The following is a 25,262-nucleotide window of genomic DNA, read 5'->3' on the forward strand; positions in this document are numbered from 1 at the left end:
GTGTCTGAGGCTGCTGCAAGTGGTTGTTGCCGCTTGCTGCAGGTTGCCTTTGCGCTCAACTCCCTCGGGGCGGCACAGAAAGGAGGGGAAAAAAAAGTATATCAAGATGGAAACGAGGCGAGCACAGAGGGCGAGCGAACCTGTCGCCTGTCGACGTTTCAGTCAAAGAATCGATAAGAAAATGCTACGGCAAGCATTTGCATCGAGAGCATTTCAAGGAGAATTCAATATTCTGGCATTAAGGAAACCTTAAAGACAGCTCTGGTCGCTGCCTGACCAAATACAGATAATTATTCCGAGCACACAGGATGCGGATGCAGTCGCTGCGCTCCGTGCTGGTTGTGTGGTCTTTGTCCTTTGGGAGTAGGACAGCACTGGGGACTGGACACACAATTTGTAATGCATTATGGAGCAGTCTGCCATGTCTATGAATTATTAATAAAGTCTGAGCTGAGCTGCTCTCAACTGCGTGTTAATGAGCCGCCAACTCTCGCCGGCCAGACGCAATAATTGGGCGCTCAGCTCAGCGTCATTTATGGGCATGGCTACGCATCGAGCGAGCCATTTAAAGGTAGGCGGGCGCCAGAGTCTGAGACTCAATCGGAGTCCCAGTCCCAGTCCCAGTCCCAGAGGCAAGATCGATTTCAACAGTTAGACACATAAAAAGTTGTACATTTTACGGCCAGTTATCGCAGCTCCAACATCTATCCATCTTTCCGTCTATCGTTCACTCTATTAATTTAGCGATTTTATCACACACAAAATGGCCCACCAATTTCCCATTTCCCTGCGCCCTGCTTAGCATATGTCAGCCATTTCCCCCGGCATTTGTTGTGATTGAAAATTGTCGCATTTTATGGTGGAAAAACCTACAAAATCCAAATCAATTTGATGAGCCGCGAGCGGCACAGTAGAATTCGATATCCGAAACTTATTTAAGTGTCATAAAAAATGTGAACGAAGCTCGAGTATCGAATTGATGGAAAATAAATGAAATGTTTTCCTCGGTTAGCTAATGAAAAATGCAATAAAATGAACACAAAATGACACATCAAAATGCTTTCGGCTGGGGCAGCTGTAAATGCTTCTAATTGATCATAAAAAAACAACAAGAAATATATTTACATAGCTAAAGATCGGCTGGGGGCTGTGACAAATGCACTGGGCAACGCCTCAGCGTTCCACTTTTATTGATATGTGACCCAGAAAACGAGTCGCGTCGCTGCCCCACAGCACTCCCTACCCTCTGCCCAAAGATGCACGTACCTCTCGGTCATACACAGCCGATAAGTACGAGTGTGTGGATGTCAGGTTGTACAGAGACTATCGCCAAATCGATTGGACATGCCCCGGACTGAACATTGCAGACTGCAGACAGAACTCGGGACACTGAGGACTGCTCGCTGCAGCCTGCACACTGTCCTCTCCCTGGCCCCTATTCCTGCCCTGCCGTCACGCATGCGCTCGCTGATAATAATTATCAAATCAAAACACTTAAACGCCTGCCCAGCCCATGGTCAGCGCCTGCTGCCTTGTCTTGTTTGCTTGCCTTGAAGTGATTTGCAAGTTCTACTTAAGTCAAAAAGTGTTCGGACTCGTCTCGTCTTGGGTCTCGTCTCGTCTCGTTGAGCTGCGTGAAGAGCATTTTGTGCTGCATCTTCCTGTCTGTCTGTGCCCCTGCATGGTTCATCATCATTAAGCGCATTGCCTTGACTGTGCTTGGCCCCCACACACACATTTTACAAGATTCACTTTCGCACGCAGGGCGGGGGCAGGGCGAGGGAGACCCTCATAAACATGGCCACAAAACGGCCACAAAATTGGGGCGTTTTGGGTCCAGCGGGTCTGGCTCTGTCTCTGCCTCCGATCTGCCGCGTTGACAGCTGCTGCAGCTGGGGCCAAAGTGAAGTGTTCTGCTGCACATCTCGGATCTCGGAGCTCGGATCTGGCCGCAGGGCGGCATATTGACCCAGTTCACTGCCTTGAACTGCCAGCAAAAACTCTTTTGCTGCTGCTGCTGCTGCTTTACTTTCATTGACAGTTTGTCCGGGGAGTTGTGTGTTTGGGAGTTTTTTGGCAAACCCAAGCACGCACTTGTGCCCTCGATAAGGTTTGGGATGTTGTCTTTGATTTATGCTGTCTCTTGGCAGCTTATAAATCATTGTCCCAGCAGTCCCACTGCCTCACTGCCTCACTGGCTGACTGACTGGCAGAGTGTATCGGAGCTGCCAGCCACATTCTTTGGCATAATTAGTGCTGTCGGGCCGGGGCTTAAGCCTTTTAATTGGCACTTTTACCTGCAGCGATTACCACAAAATATGACAGCTTTAGTGGCTGCCACCAGAGACACACAGAGACACAGGCGCCCACATGGAAGCCCTAAATTGTGTCAGCTATTTCCCAGGCTGCTCCATGGCAAGAGAAATGCAAGCTGGGAATGCGCTTTCTCAGGGCAAAGAAGCATTTTGAAACCATCACAGAATGCAGGCCCCAGTTGGTGCTTCCTGTTGCTGCATGGAAATTCACGGGATGCAAAGAACTCTTGCAAATTATTGGCAATGAATCAAGAGCACAGCCAGCAGCCTCCGTATGAAATGGCTTCCAAGCTGCAAAGGAAAATGTGCATAGAAGTGGAAACTAGAGGGAGTCTCCCCACATTGATGGAAATGACAAACTGGAGCAGATTTTTGATTTAGAAATGTTTTTCCCCAGGTGGCATATCGATTTGAAACTCCAAAACTTCAGCAGCCAAAGACAGCAACAATTCAGCTCCAAAATCTCCAACTTATGCTCCTACTTCTCCCCCATCGCCCCCTGCTTCTCCACCTCCTCCTCCTCCTCTTGAAGTGCTCTTTTTTGTCTGCTTTTGTTGTGGCTTTTTGTGCAGTCGCTTCTCAGTTTTCGGTGTTGATGTCGTGGCTTGGCACGCGTTTCGAAAATTAATATTTGACTTGTTCGCTGCTGCTGCCGCTGCTGCTGGCTTTTGCTGAGGTTTTCCACCAGATAATCAGAGCCAGAGCAAATGTTATGCTAAGCATATGCCACAGCCAAGAGGCAGCAGCCAGACCGCAGCCACAGTGCCGTTTATGAGCAGTTTTTGGCTTATGAATGTTTTAATTAGATCTATTTGGTTTGATAAGCTCCGCGCAGAGAGCGAGAGAGAGAGAGAGATGCAGGGAGACAGCCAACAAGTTGGTTGGAGACTCATGGTTTGTGGTACAAACTGCACTAAGTGGGTCAGCGAGCGGGCCAAAGACCCGCACATGGGCGGGGGCAGCTCGGGTTCATTTTGGGGCTATCTGACGCAACAAAAAACCCTCTTTTATGGCTCTGCAATCAGTCTACACAATTGTCTTTCAATAGATTGAAGGAGCACTGCACTAATTAGTGTATTTTATGGCACATTTTATGGCGATGCAAATCGAACTGCCGTTCGATGGCAGCCCAAAATGCAGGCCATAAAACTGGGGCTGCAGCTACAAAAGTTCAAAGTTGAAACGATTCAAGTGGCAGGCCATGGAGTGACGAGTGTCTAGCAGCGAGCCTCCCCTTCGCTCTCATAAATTTCACGCGTGCAGCATGTGGCACAGTTCTTGAGCGAAACATTCCTACACTTGCGGCATGCGTGTGGGCCTCCCCCCCGAAAAATTCTCTTTTGTGTGTTGACAACATTGTTGTGGGCATAAATGCCTTTGGCTTAGAGCGAGTTTTATCTCAAATATGCCCCACTGTTTGCTTGCTGCTTGCTGCATGTCGCAATCCCCAGATTACGCGTGGAATTTCTGTGATTTCCGAGAGATTGGAGGCAAAATCTCTGCTAGACTTACATGCTTCTCGGGTTTCAAGACAAGTCCGTTCTGCTGCTGCTGCTGCTGCTGCTGTTCCGTGATGGATGAGCCCTTGCCAAAGCGACTCTGGATGGCCGCTGTGGCCGCTGCCGAGAGCAGCATGGGCGCTGTCCGCGGGGCTGTGGGCTGCTGGCTGGGCGAACCTGTGGCCGCTAGTGCCCGGGCCAGATGCGGTGGCAGCTTATCGCCGGCCATCAGGCTGTCCAGATCCCGTAGAAATTTGCACGCCCAAATGTTGACATCCTCCAAGGGGGCGGCAGGCGGTGGTGGTGGTGGAGCGGCGCCACCAAGGGGCGGTGGCGACAATGCTCGAAGTTTAGTTGTCACGGGCCTGGTGGCTGCTCTGCCTCCTCCCCCTGTGGTTGCTGTTGTGCTGCTGCTGTCAAAGCCGCTATCTGATTCCGTGGAACGAGACAATTCATCAAGCGGCATGCCTCCTGCTCCCCCTGCTCCTCCCGCGGCTTCCTCCAGCTGCTCCCTTAGCTGCTGCTCGAGCCGCTGTACCTTGCGCAGCTCAAAGACCTCATTGATCTCACGCTGCAAAATTAGAATAGAAAAAGCAGAGATTCAGTTTTGATTAGCGCTCTAATTGCGGGCATATATCAATGGCAATGGCCATGGTCGAGTCGATTAGGCGCAAGGCGCCAACTAATGGATGCCCCACAGACGTATGATGTATGGTGGCAGGGAGAGGGAGAGGGAGAGGGACAGGGGGAAAAGAAAGCACAGGACACGACACAGAAGACGGCGAAGACGAGACATGGGCACAATCAAAGACAAATAAATTAGAACACGACCGCAGCCAGCAAGGCAACAGAAAACTGCAGCCACGAACTCACAGAGAGTCGGAGCCGGAGCCAGAGCCAGTCCCAGACAACAGACAACACGACTTGCCGCAGCAGCAACATGAGGCACAGTCGCAGGGCTGCAACAAATGCAAATAAATTGAAATGAAGCAATTTGTTAGCCAGATTGAAACAGAGAGAGCAAAGGCAGAGGACACAGAGAACACAGAGAGGGGCACACAGTCGGCCCAAAAGCAGATCAGACAGATGGGCCCACAGGGCTAACAAAGTCAGCGAATTACTTAATTAAAAATCGTGGCCCAAGCAGCGGCAGAAGACTCTGCCGAGACCCAGAGCCAAAGCCAGAGCCCAGAGCCCAGAGCCCAGGCCCAGTCGAGTGACATTAATAACGTGCAGCGCTCATTACTCAACAATTGTTTGCTTTTGCTTTTTGCTTTTGCTCGTTCTTTGCTGCTGCTGCTGCTGCGGCTGCTGCTGCTGCTGGCAACCCTTTGGCACAGACAAATGCGATCGAACATTAGCAGGCAATAAATTCTCAAAGGTAGCAGCAGTCCGCGTGCCCCCGCCACATCTATTGCTGTTGCGGCATGAAAGAAAGCGCCGCCTCAGACTGTTGCTGCCACTGCCACTGTTGCTGTTGCTGCTTTGATTGTATCGCCTGGCACTGTTTTGGCAGCGCTGTTGCCTCATTTGTCCTTTGTGGCGAGCAGTTCGCTGGCTAATTTGTGGAGCCTCCAGGCGGGTCAAAGGTTGAGCAAACAAATGCTGGACAAGCAAGCGAAATTGGTAGCCGGAAGGAGAACAGAACGAAGCACTCAACACGCTAGCAGGTGGAGAGAGCATGGAGAGATTGTTCTACTGCAAATGAACTTCATTTAAGAGTTTTTTTCGAGGCTGATAAATGATGATGAGTAACGATCTTCCATGGTCCAAGCATGGGCCACTTTTGGACTAAGATTTACCCACTTGAAGGGCATACAGCTGCCAGAAATATGAAGCAAAAACTCTGCAAACTTCAGCCCTACCCTGGGGACAGCCCACAAGTGTGCCTGAAGATTTCCCAGTGCGACATGCGAGCTGCTCTCGTGCAATGCAATTTTCTTTTATTAATTTCATGCTACGATGCGCTGCATAAACAATGGTCAGTGCCACAGTGCCCCACGCATGTGTGTGTCCAGGGTCCAGCAGGCGTACTCCCAAAGCTCCAAGGCGATCTGCTGCTGCTGCTCCTGCCACACAACTGTGGGCTATAAAAAGCAAGACTGCGTGGCAGCAACTTTCAGTTTCAGTTTTTTCTAAGAGCCAAAGACGCGCACAGCGGTCGCCGCAGTCCGCTTCAAAGTGCCCGACAAAAAGTGCCAAGACAGCAATTGGAGCAGCGGCAGCAGCAGCAGCGATCGACGGACCCAGGCTGGGGCAGGGAACAGACAGACAGACAGACAGACAGCATGAGACTCACGCTCGCCTGGCTCAGCGTCTGCCTGGCGATTTATTGCAGCGGCCACGGCCACGGCCACAGCCACAGTCAGGTCCAAGGCAATGTGGTCCTATCTTTGCCACCATCGCTTATCGCCACGGCCACGGAGGCGGCGGCCTTGAGGCAGCAGCAGCCACCGCGCTGGAAAAAGGATGCACGCGTCCTGTTTGACAGCGGCAACGATGCACTGCGCGATATGCTGCAGCACCACGACAATGTGGACTTGGATGTGGAGCAGCAGCAGCAGCAGCAGCAGCAACCGCAAGTCGCGGCTTTTAATCGAAAAGCACTGCACGAGGCAGATGATTTAGTTGCCGCCGCGTCTGTTGGGGCACAGGAAATTGCAGGCGCACAGCAGCGGGGCAGCCAGTATGGCGGTGCCACGCCCAGCCACAAATACTGGGCCAGCCGCTGTCAGGGTCGCTTGGGTCCGTCTGCCAAGTGTCCGCCGGAATATTATCGCGCCATGATGGCAGCCAGGTAAGCCCAGCCAGTCCCTCCCCCAGGATGTGGGTGGCTTCAAGGTTGCACCGCAGGAAAGAAAGTTTCCGCTTCACATGCTAAAACCAATTTATCAGCCGCGCTGCTGTCTGAGGTTCAGATTTAAAGTTGAACCCTTTTGAAAAGGCGCCAGGTTTGTGGCCAAAAAAAGGCACAAAAAGTAAGCAGCCAGCAGCAACAAATCGTCGACAATTTGGCTGTCGGCCAGCAACACGCAAAACCAATTAATGGGCGTGAAAAAAATCAGAAAGAAAGAGAGAGAGAGAGATTCCTGCTGCTGCTCGTATGTTGATTTATTTTATAAAATAACAACTGTCAGCAAATGCATGGCCCCGCAAGACCAAAATGAAACGAAATCGAAATCGAAACGAAAACTGCATTACGAGTTTCACTTTTCATGCGAACGAAGAGCCAGAGCCAGAGCCAGAGACAGGAGCTTCCCCAGAGCAGAGCCAGAGCCAGAGCCAGAGCGGAGCTGCCCCACCAGCAGTGAGCAATGTTTCCACTTTGCTCAAGTTTTAGTTCAATTTGGCAGCACAAAAGATGGTAAATGAATGGGAATATAAGCACACAGAGACTGTTTCCAGGCAGACTTTTGCAGAGTTTAATTTGAGTACAAATAAATGCTTTGACTGCAGATGAATATATATCCAAAATATAGTCTATTCTGTCTCTCTGTTTCCCTGCAGCTTTGTCCATTAGTGTTTCAGCGTAAACTTCCAATGCATTTAAGCTGCTTCTGATCGAGCCTCTCTGTCTCTGTTTTTGATGCCTTCTTTTATAACACTTTTGCCAGAGCTAAAATTGAGGTGCAAATAACTCCTTTGACAGCTTGCGAGAGCATATAAATATTATATTCTAAGCTCTCTGTCTGTTTCCTTGCAAAGTGCTCTAGCAGTTTGCCAGATTTAATTTCAATTTGATTGAGTTCTGTGACTTTCAGTGGAAAGCCCTCACAATGCCGGGAGTCAGAGCCAGCTCAGATTTCGCCACCCAACTTCAAGCCTTTCTTGTGCTTCTTTTTTTGACACACAAATATTTTACTTGCTTTTCTTTTTACTTCTTTTCTTGTCCACAAATATGTTGCCTTCTTTTTTTCCCCCCCTGTTTTTATGCACAAATATTTTTCGCCTTTCTGCCGCTGCGCCCTGTAATTTCTGTGTTAAATTTCTGTACATTTCTGGTAATATTTTCCTGCCTTTAAAAATGATTGCCGCGCTGCTATTAAATTCGAATTAATCATTTCTTGTGCTGAGTTTTTTCCTGCTGCTGCATTATTGTTGTGTGTTTTTGTTGGTTGATTTGTTAAATGTTTGATTAATTGGGCCCTGGGCCCGCATCTCTCTCGCATTTGGTTCGCTTAATTTGTAATTTTACACAGCAACTTTCGTTGGAATTGCCACAAATGGACATTTGATTGAGTTGGCTTGGGCTGACAGCGCTGACAGGCGGCGGATAAACTCAGAGTTTAGGCGCTAATTCCTTGTGGCAGCTGCGGCATGGGAGAGAGGGTGAATGGGTTTCTGGGTCAGACACAGACTCAGCCCACGTGGCTGCTCATCAATTTGGTGTCACGAGTGGCACAGAGAAAAGAAACTCCAGCGAAGCTGTGGTCGGGGGTCTCCACATGTAATTGAAACCCAGGCCCACGCCTGAACAGAAAGAAAGAAGAGAAAAGTGCAGCGAATGATGGAGGGACAGGGCCTGAGGCATTCATCTCGAAATAGACAGCGGCCAGATATAGCCACAGCCATTTGCAGTCAGTGCTCAACCTTTGCCCTTTGTGTTTACAGGAACAAAGAGGCCATGGCCCGGCTCCACATGCAACTCAACTCGATGCAGGACACTGATTCATCCAGCTCTGACAGCTACAACGAGGAGCTGGATGACGCTGAGGAGGAGGAGGAGGAGAACGACGAGCAAACCAGCAGCAATGAGGTCTTCATGCTGCTCACTGGCGAACAGGATCTGATCAAGTTCCTGCACTGGGCCATGCAGCTGCTGTATCCCTACGAGCGGCCCGAGGGCAACCGCAGCGAGAGTGCCGCCGAGCACTACCATCCGGGCATGTTCCTGTGGAAGAAGCTCAACCTGTCGGGGCACCTCGAGCCACCGCTGATTGTGGATGAGCCGCAGTTTGTGCTGGTGCGACGCGAGAAGCTGCTGGATGGCTATCATTTGGGTGAGTGGAAGGGAGGAGCGTCAGGAGCAGCTCCTAACTCTAAGACTTGCCTCTTTGCAGAGGACATGACCAAGGAGGACGATCCCTTTATACCCCCGCGTGGACGCAAACACAACTCGCCCGATCTGAATGCTCTGCTCAATCGCTATGAGACTTTTGTGCCGAATCGCGGCAGGCGCGACAAGGTCAAGGATCTGTTCAAGTACGACGATCTGTTCTTTCCGAATCGCGGCAAGAAGCAGCGCAACATCTTCCACCTCGACGATCCCTTCTACCCGAATCGCGGCAAGAAGCTGCAGCTGCGCGATCTCTACAACATCGACGATCCATTCTTTCCGAATCGCGGCAAGCGGCACTTGACCAAGGCAGCGGGGCCTGGCATCGATCTGTGGGGAAAACTGCTGCCAGATGACAGCGACTGGCAAGGAATGTCAACGCATAAAATGAATAGCTACGATCCATCAGTCAGGCCATCAATGTCAGCGGAGGATCCCACTGCCGCAGCTGAGGGCGCTCGCTGGCGACGTCTGGCCCGCGGCTTGCTGCAGCCCGCTAATAGATTACACGCGACAAGATCAATGTCAGCGAGTGGACAACGAGCGATGGCAATGGGAGTGCAGCAATTGTTGCCACAAAGCAATCCGTACATGCCCCGCCAGCAGCAGGTGAGACCTGCCTTCTGGCAGCAGCGCCTCAAGCGCTCGCTGCGGCTGGCCGATGCCCCCGAGACACAATTAACGCGTGCACCCAATGCTAATCCGGACTCGGACTCGGACACGGACACGGACACGGATGCCGCGTGGGCCTGGGACACGGAGGCTGCCAATTGGCGCATTTAAATTGCAGTTTTGGGGGAATGCCGCCACAAATGTAGAACAAACTTCGCCACACACACAACACACAAAATAAAGTAAAATGCAATTGAAAAATGGAAACAGAATGAAGGTTACACTTGGGAAACTGCCATTGCCATTGCCTTTGCCATTGCCCTTGGGGTCTGCCCTTTCTAGAGTTGTGGAAAGGTCCGCCTTGCCCTTGGGGCACACCGCAAGCGATTCCTATTTTAATTGTATTCATTGGTTAATTTATCGCTAAATGCAATCAGCATTGTGCCGTGGCTCTAGACAGCTGCGGACACAGCCACAGCCACAGCCGGGGCGTGGCACGCAGTTGATGCCACAACAGCGATATGCAGGCAGATCGAGAACAAGCCAAGAGCCAGGGCCAGGCACTGCCAACTGAAAACTGGAACTGAAAACCGAAAATTGTGAGTGTGAGTGTGAGTGTGAGACTGCAAAGGTCACACAGTGGGAGCTCCACTCCAGTCTGCCGTGTAATCCCCGAAACGCACATCAATCACGCGACTTCTGAGCTTATTAGCCGCAGCATTGAACCTTACAAATCACAGAAATAAACAGAGAAAAAATGCCCAAACTGCTCGATTGCTTTAAGCCGAGGCCCACAATTTGTCCACTTCAAGTGATTGCGCTGGCATTGACATTGACCAACAAATCGACAACACAATGTCCAAATATTTGGTGAGCCTCAAAGTCTGCGGGCAGAGAGGGACCAGAGAGCCACAGCCAGAGTCCGAGCCCAGACCCCTGGCAGCTCTTTGTTTTTGTACAAATGACCATTGAAGGTCATGCCAGGCAGCAACAAATTGGTTAAATAATAACACAGAAAACCCTACAACGCACAAATGTTAAGCAGATGCGCGGAGTTCAAGTTTTGTTTTGGGCTTGCGATCAGACCAAAATCATATGGAAGATCATTATAATTTCAATGGCACTTCAAACCAGAGGCAGAGGCAGAGGCAGGCCGCCCCTCTATGTTTGGGTTAGAAGCATGAATGCAGCAGTCCGATTCGCTGCCCCAGTGGCAATGACACTTGGAGTGGTCAGCCGCCGCTTAAGAGGTTTAACTCACGTGCAGGCTGCTCACAGAGGGTACAAGGAGGGGGTACCTGAAGGGGTGCAGAGAGAGGTTTTCGGTATTACCTCTTTGAGTTGGGTTAGCTTACGATCTAAGCAGCTGTTTGACAGCAGCTTCAGCAGAACTCCATCTCTCACTCACAGAAGCATTTACCTTCGGCTGTAACCGAAATTCAAGCTCAAAGGCACTGCCGTTGCTGCCACTTCTGGGCATTCCATTGGCCCCAAAACTATTGCCAAAGCTGGCCCAAACTTTGATGCAAAAGTGCCAAGCGTGGAAGTTTGTGTGCTCAAATTTCAGCTTCAAGTGCAAGTCCAAGCACTGGCTGCAAAGCAAAAGAAAGTGCCGCAAAAGGAGTTGCAGGCTGCCCCAATCACAGCAGCAAATTGGCGCAATTTTTTGCTATTTTTTGTGTGTTTGCTGATTTGCTTGTCGGAAAATATCAACGCATTGTCAGCGCACCCAATGCCGCTGACAACCTGCAACATGCAACGGTTTGCCACACAATTGTTCAACGCGAGCAGCATGAGTAGCTGGCAGCCTTTGACAGCGTCTTAATTGCTGTCTGCAATTATGAGCCAGGAGCAACAGGAGCAACGGGAGCAGCAGGAGCAGCAGTCGTCCGCGCTTCACTTTCATTTGATTTGTGCCCAAAAGCTGCACTGCTTTCTGACTGCTTTTGGCGCTTGCCGTTTTCCAGTTAGCTGTCGTCCCAGTCCCCAGTTGTTTGTTGATTTGCCCGTCTTTGTCTTTGTCTCTGTCTCTGTCTCTGGTGGGAGAGCAACTTCTGGTTGACAAAAATAGTAACGTGCAGAGGCAGGCGCTGCCTTTTATTGCCAGTTGTTTTTGTTGCTGCTTGCCATTTGACGTTGACAAAAAAACGTCATTTGCAAATTGGGCAAAGACAACTTTCTCTGAGGCAGCTGCTGCCTGCCTGCTGCCTGCCTGCCTGCCGAGGAGTCGCAGGCGCAGGCGCAGTCCCCCAGTCGCACTCTGGCAACAGTGACAGTCATTGCATAAAGCTATATAGATAAAGCAAAAAGGCAACGTAGTCTTCGAGTCGTCGCCCACATTCATTAACAGCATTCGCATAATTGGCTGTGGCAGATATTTCGTGGGTTCACTGACATCCCTAAGCATCCGAGACAATCCCTGTGCTGGGGCCTTACGTCTCAATTTCCCATCGCCACTTTGTCAATAATCTATAATTAAAATCATTCGAGAACACACGCAAACAACGGGCTCGGGCTCTGGCTCTGGCTCGGGTCTGGCCTCTGCCGTTTGTCAGATTTATCAGATTTATCGAATGGCAAAAGGCTGTGTCTGTTTGTGTGTGTGTGTGTGTGTACACACTCCTCTATGCAACGTTGAAAGCTTGATTGATGCATTAAGCTTATACAGCCGTAACCGTAAACACCAGCCGCAGTCCAGAGCCCACCCCAAACCTGGCAGACGTTGACGAGCGCCAATTAATGGCTGCTTAAACGGGATACAAAAAATAACGCACACTCTCTGCCAGTGTGGCCATGTCAAATTGTGGAAAAATGTGTGCAGCCAGGCAGCCGATTGCTAATTGAGGCAGGAAGCGTTGCAAGCCACAAAAACGAGTTGCCATCGCCTGTCGCGGAAAAGCTGGCCCACGAAATGGGTCAGCCAGTGATTACCTGGAGCTCTGCAGCTCTGTAGCCGCCTCCACGAACGCATTTCATAACTGGCCAAATTAAGCCTAAGGCCAGCAGCCACAACACAAGCGACAAGCGACAAGCCTCGGTCTTAGACCCGTCTTAGCGGGCAAATTTTCGAGCTGCACTATTTGTCATAATAAATGTGAGCACAAAGCAGCAGCAGCAGCAGCAGCAGCAGCGGGAGGAGGAGGAGGAGGTGTGTACACACTGCCCCACACACCCCGCCGAAGAAAGCCGCGTGGGCAGCGGCTGTGACACATTTTGTCATCATTAGGCACAGTTGCCGGCTAATAATTTCAATTTAGCCAAAAAATTAGCTGTATTGTGTGAGAGCGGGGGGGAAAACATGTATACAAAAAAAGAGGTCCACAGCCCACGCTAGCGAAAAGAAGAGAAAAAGCAAAGCAAAAGCAAAACGCAGCCGGAGGAGGAACTGGGACTGGAGGTGGGACTGTGACTGAGGTCACTCGATGGGCGTTGAGTTGATGACACTGATTATAAAATGCTGCACGGTGCTAAAGGGCTCATGATGCACACTGGAAATGGTGGAGAAAAACACGAAGCTAATCGCTGGGCGCTGATTTTGGTGCTGCTAAAAACGCACTAGCGACTGCTGCGCGATTTCCGTGCGATTTCTGTGCGATTTCTGTGCGTTTTTTTTCGTGCTTCAATCAAAAGGGTGTTCATAAATAATAGCAAAAGAGCAAAAAATACCACAAATATCCTCTGGGAATATGCAAAAATCTGTGCTAGTTCTACTACTAGAGTTTTCATAATTTGGACACTTTCTTGAGGGCTAAAGCTAAAACCGCTGCAGAAATTTGTTATCAAAAAGGAGCTCAGGAAACACCCCCGTCCCCCTGCTCTTTCACTGCTCCCTTTTGTGCCGCACACACTTATTTTCTCGACCAAATTTCGTGTGCCCAACATAACCCATAAACGCTGACAAACAAGGCGCGTGCGTGCCGCGCTTCCGCCCTGGATGATGGGACGCTGTCGCTGTCGCTGTCGCTGACAAAAACCAAATAACACGCAGCAGCAGCAGCAGCAGCAGCGAACAAGGAAAATTCATGCGAAACAGTTATAAAAAAAAGAGACACAAAAACAGAGGAAGAAAGAAAAAAAAACGTAGAAAAAAGGCAAAAGAAAAGCAAAGCAGAGGCCATTGACGCTGACGTTGAGGCTGCCACGAAGGCTGCCGGCGCTGCTGCTGCTGCTGCTGCTGCTGCTGCTGCTGCTGCCACTGACGCTGACGATGTTGCCGTCATCGTTGATGTGGTATGTGTAATATTGCGCTTTCCGGTACAGAAACATAAAATTTTATGTGACGACAACTCTAACGACAGGCGCAAGAGGGAGGAGGTGACTAGAGTCGGGCGTGCAACACTTCGTATGCGTTACATATTACGGCCCTGCCCGCCCCCCAACAACTGTCCCGAGTTAACACATTTTTCTGTCACGCAAAATAATCATTTGCAAAATCACGCCGTGCTGACAGACAGAGGAGGGGAGGGGAGAAGCAGCAGCGAGAGAGAGAGAGAGAGAGAGCGAAACTAGGCGCAGGGGAACGGACTGGAAATGGAACTTGGAATGGGACAGGCGCTAGGCTGGGGCCGCGGGCAATTGTTTGTGCGTGTAACTGCCGCTTATGATCATGTGAAAATTTATGAAATTGAATAATGTCGCACACACACACCCTCCCCGTACACACAAAATTCTCGCTAAACAAACATGGGAACGGCTGATAAAGCTGATTTCCCACAAAGCAAAGGGCAACACTCACCTTGACACGCTCCAGATATTCCTGCAATGCGCCGTACGGATCATCGCCATCGACATCCATCAGGTCGAGACTGTGCGCCAGGTCGAGGTTGTCCAAGGCGGCCAATTTGGACTCGGCCTTATCGACAAATTGCAGCTTATGATGCAGATGCCCCGTGTTGCCCGAGGCAGCAACGGGCGACGGCGCCGCCTGGCTTAAGAATTTCTTATCAGCTGTCATGGTGTTGCATGGAGTTGTTGCTCCTGTTGCGGCTGTGGCACTGCTTCCGTATTGGCGAGTGCGCGGCATGGTTGCACAACCGGTGCTAAAAACGCCTGCAGCACTTGGCACAAATGTGGCTGTGGCTGTGGCTGGGGTTGAGGCAGCAGCCATCGTCTTGCCATCAACGTCCGTCGCATCACTTAATCCCGATTTGTAGCGCGTCGCGTCAGTGGCGATAGCCGACGTGCAGCCCGATGTGGCAGTGTCTACTGCTGCTCCTGCTGCCCCTTGTGTTGCACTTTTTGCTGCTTCAACTGTGGCACTTCCTTCACCTTCTGCTGTTCTGGCAGCTGCTCTTGCAACTCCTCCTGCCATTGCCTTCGGCGTCGTCGCCTTGCCGTTGATAAGCGTTTGATGTTGCAAGTTCCTGCTGCTGCTGCTGCTGCTGCTGCCACTGCTAATTGCGCTTTTCACATCGCTTGTCATGTTGTTTTGATTTGTATTGCCATTTCCATTGCACTGCATTTGAGTTAATTTCTTGACTTTGTCATGTTGCCGCGTCGCTGTGGCTCCACTCTGCCCCTGCCCCAGTGGCTCTGCAAATACAAAGAGAGAAGAGAGTGTAAATATAACATTTCATTTTCCTCACACAAATCGCATAAAGTTGTCATTGTCGCTTGCAACATGCCTCAAAAAGGCGCACCCAGGCGCAGAGACTCATAATTTCCCAATGGCTTTTTGTCGCCGGTGAAAAATTTCAAGCGAAAACCCAAAGAAAAACGTTGTCCAAGCTGGCTGCCACATGTGGCTGCCGCTGCCGTTTCGGTTGCTTTTTTGGGTGCGACTGCTTAAGCCAAATGCGCGAAAATTTCTGCGCTAATCGCCTCAAATTGTCCGCCAAATGTGTGCCATTTAAATTGTCATAAATTTTGCAATGTGCAAGGCCCCGTCCACCGTGCAGACTCCAGTCTTTTATTTGGCAATTGTGGCTGTGCTCTGTGGCTGTGCTGCTCCCTGGCTCTGTGCTTTAATTAATTTCGCACTGGCATCCAAAAAATGGCCAGCAATTATTTACATATGCGAATTTATGGCCTCACACTACTTAACCATGCCCTGGAATGGCCACCAATTATTTATCCACACTTCTATTATACATACATATGTGGAGCTGCCCCACAACAAATGTGTCGCCACAGATTTATGCGCCTGCAGAAGTCGGAAATGTGTCAGTTGGCAGCTAAACAAGGTCACAGATTGTCTGTCAGTCGTTTATCTTTTTCGGAGTTGATTCAGAAGCGAAAATTCTCAGCTTTATCTGATAAGTAATTGGTGGCTGATCCTAAGCAGCTTCAAGCACTCAGAGACCAAAGAAAATAGATCTCTCTGCCTAGGAAGTTCCTTCCAAAAACCCTCTCTGGCAAGGAAGTTCCTTGCCTGCTGCTCACTTTGCATAATTCCCCACAGTAACCCACATGTCCGTCGCTTCACAGTAAATCGATTTGAAATTCGCAATAGGGGCGAAAGGTTAGATGAACTTTGTCAAAGACAAGAACTTTAAATGCCGGCCGGCATGGATCGCTTGGGTCTATATATCACTGCCTGCCCACTGTCCACTGTTTCCTCTCTCTTGTCCCCTCTCCACTGGCCCCTTCTGTCGTGTGCTTGTGGGGCAGCGCGAAAACGGTTAAAGAGTTTTCTGTGTCTGTGCCTGTTGCCTGTTGCCTGTTGATTTTATAGCTACGATTTTGGTTTTTTGTTTTTATGGCGCATGCGTGCGCTCGATTGAGTTTTTTGATTAAAATGTCGCCGCCACCGTCGCTGCTGTCGCTGTCGCTGCTGCTGCTGCTGTCGCGACTTGGACTTGGCGACAGGCAAAAAAGCAACAGCAAGGGGTCCGCTCTCCAAGTCCAACTCTGACTCTGACTCTGACTTCTGCTGGTCAGAGCTCTGCTGGCATTTAAAAATTCTGAATCGCATGCGTTAACGTTACACAACGGGCCCGTGGCGAGCTCGTAAATCAGCGGTGCAAACGAGTCAGTCAGATGGCAGACTGAGACGCAGACGTAGACGCAGGGCCCCAGACCAGACCAGACAGTTGGCAACATTTTTTTTTATGGGGGTCGGCTGTTGGGTTGAGAGAGCGAGCGCGCGCGCGTCGCTGCTCTGCCAATTGATCGTTTTGAGACGATTGGCAGGAGGCCAGATCGGCAGACCAAGACCCCGAGCCCACACTCGTTTTTGCAAACAGTTTTCTTCTGCCAATTTTTGGCTGCATTTCAATTGTGCAACGCTAACGGTACATACGGGACACTGGCCGTGTGGGAGACGCGTTTGCAAGTTCATGGGAGGTCCCACCCAAATGTCTAATCCAGTGCGTTTAAGACTATATTTTGATGTGAAAATAATCTTCTTTGCCTTCCAACTTTTAGCGTTATTTTCGCTATTTTTATTCAAGCCAATTTTGTCATTCATTTGACCAACTAATTAGCGGTACAAAAATAAGTTAAACGGCCTTTGTCTCCATATATTTGATCACTGACCAAAAGGTTCTTTATGCGCGCAGACAAACCCCGAAACGAAACACAGAGAGCGAGAAAAGTAAACAACATAAAACAAAACAAATTCTTGACGTATTTTGCGTATTTGCTTGAAATAAAATTGTTTGCTGGGGTGTGTCCGCTAAATAGCCACTGTCCGTCCCACTTCCACTTCGACATCGATCACTGCGTTGGGTTTGTGCGTGAGTGTGTCGCTGCGTGAGTGTGTCTGTGCGTAAGTGTGTGAATAAGTGTGTTTGCTTGTGGCTGATTGATTCGCTCGCTGAGGTCACCTCAACGTGATTAATTGCCGTTTGCGAATGACTGGAGGGAGAGAGAAGTGTCGCCGCGGAGGAGAAGGAGAAGTAGAAAGAAAAGTAGCAGCGCGCAGTTACAGCTACAATTCCCACTTCAGTTTGCGAGGGTTGTCTGACGCATACTCGTGGCGCACAGTGCCAAAGCTCTCATAGAAAGTTTCTCGGTCAATATTTGCCTGCGCCTATTTCGCCACCAAGAGAGCGACCTACCTTCCCTCGCAGAGAGAGCGGCCTTCCTACACACGAGAGAGCGGGAGACCTACCTCAATGCAACTGTAACTGCATCTCAGCTGTGCCTGTGCCAGCTGTACATGCTCATCTGTGTGCTTATGCCAACAGCGCAGCCAGACTAAATACGAGTAAGTAAATAGGCAGAAGGTGAGCAGTGCAGATCAGAGCCGAGCAGAAGCTGTCGTGGCTGGACACGCAAGCGACGATTAGCAGGGCATTCTCTGAGTTCTTTTCGAGTTCTGACGTGTGTCGGCTTGGGACAACGTCTTCGTCATGCTGATCAACACAGATCAGACGGCGCCCAGAGACGCCGCCGTCGTCTTTGGCTTAGGCCTCAGCAGCGTCGCTGGATGCGTTGCTTGCTTGTTCCTTGCCTGTTCGTTCCCTGTGTGTTCCCCTGCGCGCTCACCGTTCCTTTCCTGTTCGTTCCTCCCTTTGCTGTCTCCCCTCTCCCACTCTTAACTGCCTATTCAGCTTCGTCTTTAACTCCATTTCATGTCATCCCACTAAGGGGCTGGGCCCGAGATCTCTGCTCTGACACTGTGGCGGCTTTCAAGCCTCATTTGCCTATCAAAATGATATAATACGCACTCATGACGTCGATGGCTTTGCGTTGTACGTGTTTCCTGTTGCCTGTTTTCTGTTTTCTGTTTTCTCTCTTTTCTGTTTCTGCCTTTTGTGCAAAAATCTGCTGTACAGCCCTCGCCTGCGGGTGGCACTCAACCAAAAAGGGGCGTGTCTGGACTCAAATGGAGTGCACTCCGCTGCAGTTGGTGACAAAGCTGACCGGGGAGTGTTTTTTTCTTTTCAGCGTATTTTTTCTCCGTTTTTTTGGGGCCGCCTGCCTGCAAGTGCGTGTGCCGCGTGGAGCTGCACCCAAATGGCAATCATTTATTTGTTGTCTTTCTTTTTTCGTCTTTTTTGATTGCAGCTCTCCTTTACGACTCTTTTCCCATTGCCCGACCTATGCGGCGACGCATTAATAATAGTTTTTTTTCTCTCCATCTGTATTTATTATTAACCCATGCCATGCCATGCCGTGGTGCAGGCGGCAGACACACTTTCTGGAGAAGTTTTTGTTTTTTATGCCGCCTTAAGTGGCTTTTTATTAAACATTGCGGGCATTTAATTGATTTGTAATAGATTCGACTGTTCGTTTGTGTGTGTGTGTGTGTGTGTGAGAGAGGTGTGCCCATGTGTGTGTGTGTGTGTGTCATGTTAACGGAAATCCAAGGCTTTCATGTCATGCATAATTCATTCAAAAATTGCAGTCTGTTCGGCGGGCACAAAGTTATGCCCCACGCCCTTAACAGCTGTCCGGGGCCTGGCATTTTGTTGTATTCATTTATATAGAAAATATATTTATTTCCTACACAATATTCGTTGTTTTTCGCTTTCTTATTCACTGATTTTTGCACTTGAGCATTCACTCACTCTTTAAGTATTTTTATAATCGCTGAAATTGCCTTTAATTGGTTTTACTTAGCGGTAAGTAATTGGCTCATGCCCGGAGGCAGCAGCACAAATGATTCAGCTGCCGGTGGAGATTCATGCACTTTGGCATTTTTTAATGTTTAATTTTGAACCATTTTGTGCAACCTTTTGGAGGGTGATCTCACATCAACAGGCACAACAGTCATTCAGGGAAAAATACTTGATTGAACTTGAGTATAATTCAAGCAAAGAAAAAGTGTCGCAGACTCATTAATTTCGGAATCAGAAATGCTTTAATTATCATGGAAACTATGAATCCGCGAGGGTAAAACTTTACTCTATAAATACTCCGATTTTTCGAGGGTATCTCAAGCTTCTTTACATTATCTTCTGCTTTGTTTTCTCGTCTTATCTGCCTGCATCGACAAACACGTATTTCTCATAACCGGAAATGACAAGGATCTGAGCTGGCCGTCAGCCTCTCCACTGACCTTCGTTGACTTGGGAGCGAGAGAGTTCTGGCAGCTTCCTCTAGATATAATCCCCCCCCGTTTCACACTCCCTAGCGAGTGCAAATCAATTAATAACAATAAGAATAACAAGCGCTATTAACTAGCCTAATGACTGTGGGGCCTGGCCATTGCGGATTTTTCCCACAGTTTTCCCTCGCACTGGGACTGGTGTGTGTTCGTGCAACATATCCGCCCCAGTCGATCGCTGGCGACAATGCAACTTAGTTGCACAAAAGCTGATTAAGCGGACAAAAGGAGGAGCTGGAGGTGGAGGAGAAGCTTACCATTTCCTGCCGCAAAGGCGGCGATGCGCTCCCTAACCGAACGTCTGGGCTCGTCATGGGCAATGTTGTTGCTGTTGCTGTTGCTGTTGCTGCTGCTGTTTGGCTGTGACTGTGGCAACACATGTGCTGCGGCCTGCGTTGAGTCATGGCTAGGACTGCGCTTCACCATTGTCGTTTTGATCACAGTCTTGAGGCGGCTGGGCGTGGTCGGACGCGCTGCAATGCGGGGCTTAGGTGTTGCTGCAGTTGCTTGTGTTGCTGTTGCTGTTGCTGTTGCTGCTGTCAATGTTGCTTTATCGTTGCACAGCACTTCTGTGGCAGCACCCACAAACTCTTCTGCCCCTGCCCCTGCCCCTGCCTCTGTTGTTGTCTGCCCACACTCACAGGCTGTGGCTGTCGTAATTGTCATTTTATTCTGCGACGACTTCGTTGCATCAATTTTCGTCGTACTGCTGTTCGTTTGTGGCACGTCGTCGTCGTCGTCGGTGTCGGTGTCGGGTAATTTACAATAATTACAGCGCGGCTTGTTGTTGTTGTCGTAGCTTAAAGTATTTTCCTTATTGCTATGTTGCTGCAGTTGCTGTTGCTGTTGCTGTTGCAAGCTATTGCTAAGTCTTTGGGTTGGTTGTCGTTGCTGCTGCTGCGGCTGCTGCTCATTGCCACTCTGCGGGCTCTTTGTGACAGCGCAAGTTTTAGTTGCCGCAGATAGATCGCTGCTGCTGCTGCTGTTGCCTTTGTTGTCCTGCCGCCATTGTTCAGACAGATTTCGTTGATTCATTAATATCAGCGCCACATTTCCGTCGTTGCCCGAGCCAGCGATATCATTGGCATTATCGTGGCTATCGCTGTTGCTGCTGCTGCTGCTGTTGCTGCTGCTGCTGCTGCTGCTGCTGCTGCTGCTGCTGCACTCCTTATCGTTTTGGCAATCTGTGTGGCTGCGTCGCTGCTTCACATCATGCCTCGCCACATCATCAATATAGCTGAAATCGTTATCTACGAATATGTTTCTGGCATGCAGCGTGTTCTTGCCGCTGCACTTGACTGCCGCAAATCGTAGCGCCTGCGCTGCGGACAGCAACAGAACTTCACAATGGAACGCGGCGAGGTCGGCGATAGTGTGGGCCGCGTCGGCGTCGCCGGTGTGGCAATATCAGCCCATTTCTCGATCAATGCCAGCTCACGAGCATTGGACATTGTCGTATGGCCATGGAGTGTGATTCTGCAGGCAAAACGGGAGACAAAAAACAAATACAAAAATTAATTACACGCAGAAAGGGGGTGCACAGAGGGGGGGAGTGGGGTGTGGAGTAGCAAACAAAAATCAATTAACAACATTTCTCGACGCGTCTCAGCGGCTCAAGCAAACGCTTCCTCATTCCTGTCTTCGCGGACTCCACTTTGGCTCCACGCCGCTGAAAGCCAATTCGTTGCGCACATCACACACACACAGACACACACACACACACAGTCGCTGTCTGCTTGCTGCGCCATCTGTGCGTCATGGCTGCAACGTGTTTTAATTGCCAACAGCTTTGCGCGCCACACTTTCCCAGCTGCCACACAGTCCCAGTCCGAGTCCCAGTCCCAGTCCCAGTCCACTTCTAAGTGACCGCCAAAATGTTTGGAGCAGGCAACGGCCTGGGCTGTGTGGCAAGCTGTCGATGCATGATTAACTGCCGCGCCGGCAAACTGCATTTAATTGCATTGCGAGAGATGCAGCATGCAGCATGCAGCAGTTGCCGCAGGGCACACACTCGACAGCGGCTACCTGCTGCCAAATTCCATATGCCGCCCACTGCCTGCCTGCCTGGTGCGCGCCTTTGCTGATTAATTCGCGGTTCGAAACTCGACTACCGGCTACCTTATTGGCCACAGGGGGGTTGACCCAGGCTGAAAGCTTTTTCCTATGCGCGGGGTGAAAGTTGGGAAATTCCTTTCACTCGGGATTGGGGGGGGGGGGCGTGTGCTTTTTGGTTGCACGCCTCTTGTCATATTTTTTGACAAATTAATTTCAATTGTTTAATGCCGCGCTGCCGCGTTATCTTTTCACTTTATCTATTGAAAATAAATTAACAATAAATAATTTTAATTATTTCATGAAGATGTCAAATTACACACGCCCCTCCCCCGCCCCCACGCCAAGCAGCAGAAGAGGCCAAAACAAAGCCAAGCGACGGGCTTCCTCCTCACATTCAGCTCTGCCTCCCAGCTCCAGCTTCAGCTCTGCCTGCCTGCCTGCCTGCCATGTGCCACAGTCTGCTGGCAGGGTCGCCGTCTCGCGATCTTTGCCACTTACCGCTGCCCGGGCCCCGACCATTGTGGCAGCCACAGCTGCGCGCGCTCTTTGTATTTATGATTATTTTCCATTTTTTTTCCATTTTATTTATTAAATTTGTGTGTTTGCTCGAGCCCCCTTCGGGGCAGCTCTAATAGGTTTTGTTCGCAAATCTTCGGCGCTGTCTCCGACGTCATACAATTAAGCTTCCCCCACCCACCCGAAAAGCCGCTAGTTAAATTTCACTGCCAACTGGCGCTCGAGTCTGTATATTGCGCGTTGCCCCATTTGTCGCTGGCGGGAAGATCACATTACCAACTGGCTACCAAATTACCAAAGAGAAGCTGCCAGCAGATGGACAACCAAACGATTTGTCAAATGGTTTAGGGCAGTGGAAAATAAATGTGGGCTGGGCTTTAATGATGCGAGGATGAAGATGGATCAGGTGCAGCCATTAAGAGGGGAACCTGACTGAAATATACCCTATAAGTGGTGTAAGGAAAAGTAGCTTTAGGGCTGTCAAAGGGATGTCTAAAAGAGGCGCTAAAAAATAGAAACAAAATACTTAAAATTCTAAAACTTCTCAAAACTTCAAGGCCGAAGATCTAAGAGTTCTAAGAGATATAATTTGGAGTCTGAAGATGGAGATGAAGTGGAAGAAACTCTATTAGAAACCCTCCCCAAACAAAGAACACTTCTGTAGATCCCATTCCTTCCCCTTTTTTGATCACGCTCTCATATCTCAGCGCCCCATATCCCCTGCTTAGACGTGTAATCTCGTTATAAAAAAGACACACATAAAAGCAAAAGACATTGTAAAACATAAATTTAAAATATGCCACAACGCTGACGCTGCCCCAAAGCATCTGCCGCTCGTTTCCACTCTGCATCAGTAATAAATCCGATCCATATATGAATATCCACATCTGTATGTTTCGTTTCCCCTGTTCCCTGTGCTTTATTTGTGTTATTGTGATTTATGGTCGCGCGCATGCGGTGCTCTGTTGCTGCACAAAAATTGATATTGAAAAGCTACTAAATCCCGACTTACGCATAAATTAAAACGTTAAGTAGATGGGCAGTGCCCTGGACTATTTTTGGGCACAGCACCGCAACAAAGAAAATCCAAAAACAAAAAACAAAACCAGAAAATCGGACAAAAAGCGAGCAAAAAAACATTTCTTGTTGTGGGGATTTTTCGCGCATGTTTAAGCCTTGATTTATGGCGCAACGGAGGGGCAAGTGTGCATTTGCAATGTGCATTTGACATCGTAAATATTTGTCAGTGCATTAAGTTGACTTTGTACACAAAATAAATCGATATTTGCATGTGTGGAGAGCAGCATTTGCGCATGCCCCGCACGTACAGCCGCCGCTTCGATTTGTCGCTTATTTATGAAGTCTAGACCCTCGATCTGGCATACTTTATAATTAGCATAAAGGCTAGAGCCATATGCCTATCTATATATAGCTGCAAGTAACGGTAGCAAAGTTCTATGAACCGTTGAGTGGCCGCCAGGCAGCGAGCGACTGTCAGCTTAGCTAATTGAGGCCGAGTCGGGGAGCGCTTACTGTCAGCCACTTCGTCACTTTAGCAGGCAGGCAGCCAGCCAACGATCGATCAATCAATCAATCGATCAATCGATCAATCGCTGGTGCAATCAATAAGTCAATCATATGCACGGGCATGCAGGCAAAGTGCATACAAATTGCTGCTGCAATTGTCTTTCGGGGCGCCTTTGTCATAAGTGCAGCTCCAGCGCAAGTGAAAAGAGTTTCGCTTTTCAGTGAAAAATTCGTTAGATTTAAATACGCATTTGGAGGAAAGTTTTCGGTGGGGGGACAGGCAATCAAGGCGACATTAGCGCGAGGCCGCGGTCCGAGAGCGACTCCGTCTGGGATCTGTTTTTTTTTGCCTTCGAACCGGTCAGTGCGATTGCCTCGTACGATGTCTATTAATGTTGCCCATTAACCTTTTAACCCCCAGATTGTCTGGCTTATACCTCAGCCTCCGCCCCCCCCCCCACCTGACTGCCAGCATTGCGTGGTAATGACTCTCTTTGCTCTCCCAGCTTTGTCTCTCTCTCTCTCTCTCTCTCTCTCTCTCTCTCTTCACGCAAAAATGCGCAGAAGCTAAACGCTTTTTCCGCCATTTATTGAGCCGCGGTGCCAGCCGAAATTTGTTGCCAATTTGTTGCGCCACAAAAGCAAAAACAAAAACAAAAAAAACAAAAACAAATACAGTCCGCAGTCTGTCGCAGACTCTCCGCTCGTTTTCGGTTAGTCGTCCAATTAATTTCCGCATTTCCCAGGACAAACTTGGCAATTAATTTTGCTTGCTGCTTGCATTTCTTCAACCTTGTTGGCCTGACCTTTTGGCTCAAGTGATTCACGCCAACACACACACACACGCACACACACACACACACACGTCAGCCTCTTTCTTTTTGGGGTCCTAACGAGAATGGCTTGGAGTTGAGAGGCTCTAAGTCGGCAATTAATCAAAGCGCCTCTGGCCACGGACAGCAAATCCTTTTGTGCAGAAACGTATAAGGCCAGGCCTGGCCTGGGCAGCGGAAACTGACAACGCAAATGGCTTAAATGACAGCGGGTGAGTCAGCCAATGGGGCAACGGTAACATTACCATGCGTTGGCTCTTTTCTTTCCAGGCAGCCTCTAACAGGGATGACTGACAGTCGCGGCTGACAGGCCGATGCCAAAGGCCAAACACACACACGAGACGGGACAGGACATGGACATGGACTTGGCAGCGTGAAGGCTTTTTATTGAAATTAAACTCTAAGCTAACCCTCCACCCCCACCCGCTGCGTGCCTAATAAGTTTGTCAAAAAATATTAGAGAAATAAGCAGGGGGCTGCCTCTCCCCTCTCTCTCTCTCTCTCTCTCACACAGTTTCTGTTAGCATTTTGTTATCTCAGTGCCAAGGACAAGGACGCGCCTTGTGCACACACTTCGCACACACTTTTTGCTGTGTCAATAATTGGCGGCATTATTGACGCCGCTCAACGATAGCCACTCAATGGCTGAAGATTGACCGAGCGGCGACCTGCAGCCAGCTTCAATTGAACTTCAAATTTGAGCGTTCAAAAATTCAACAAAAATTCAATTTCAATTGGCAAAGGCCAAGTTAATGAAAATATCATTACAGTTTAGCCCAAAGCGTAACAATAAACATGGCAAAGGCAAAGGCTTGGGCTTGGGCTTGGCTGCGCTTTGGCTTTGCTTTTGGCTTT

The 25,262-nt window shown here is 49.5% G+C and overlaps 2 protein-coding genes across 2 annotated transcripts in view; one reads left to right on the forward strand and one right to left on the reverse strand.

Moving 5' to 3' along the window:
* LOC117899329 overlaps positions 1-25,262 on the reverse strand; it is a 57,594-nt gene that overhangs the window by 19,066 nt on the left and 13,266 nt on the right. The window contains 4 exon segments of the mRNA XM_034809265.1: positions 3,828-4,385; positions 14,218-15,014; positions 19,734-20,765; positions 20,768-20,952. Coding sequence (XP_034665156.1) covers positions 3,828-4,385; positions 14,218-15,014; positions 19,734-20,765; positions 20,768-20,927 — 2,547 coding nt within the window. The 5' untranslated portion in view covers positions 20,928-20,952.
* Positions 6,063-9,653, forward strand: LOC117898532. The gene is made up of 3 exons (XM_034808002.1): positions 6,063-6,611; positions 8,426-8,814; positions 8,875-9,653. The coding sequence occupies exons 1-3, from the start codon at positions 6,103-6,105 to the stop codon at positions 9,651-9,653; spliced, it is 1,677 nt and encodes a 558-aa protein (XP_034663893.1). The 5' UTR covers positions 6,063-6,102.

Source organism: Drosophila subobscura, chromosome O, assembly GCF_008121235.1.
Source record: "Drosophila subobscura isolate 14011-0131.10 chromosome O, UCBerk_Dsub_1.0, whole genome shotgun sequence".
NCBI classification, from domain to species: domain Eukaryota; kingdom Metazoa; phylum Arthropoda; class Insecta; order Diptera; family Drosophilidae; genus Drosophila; species Drosophila subobscura.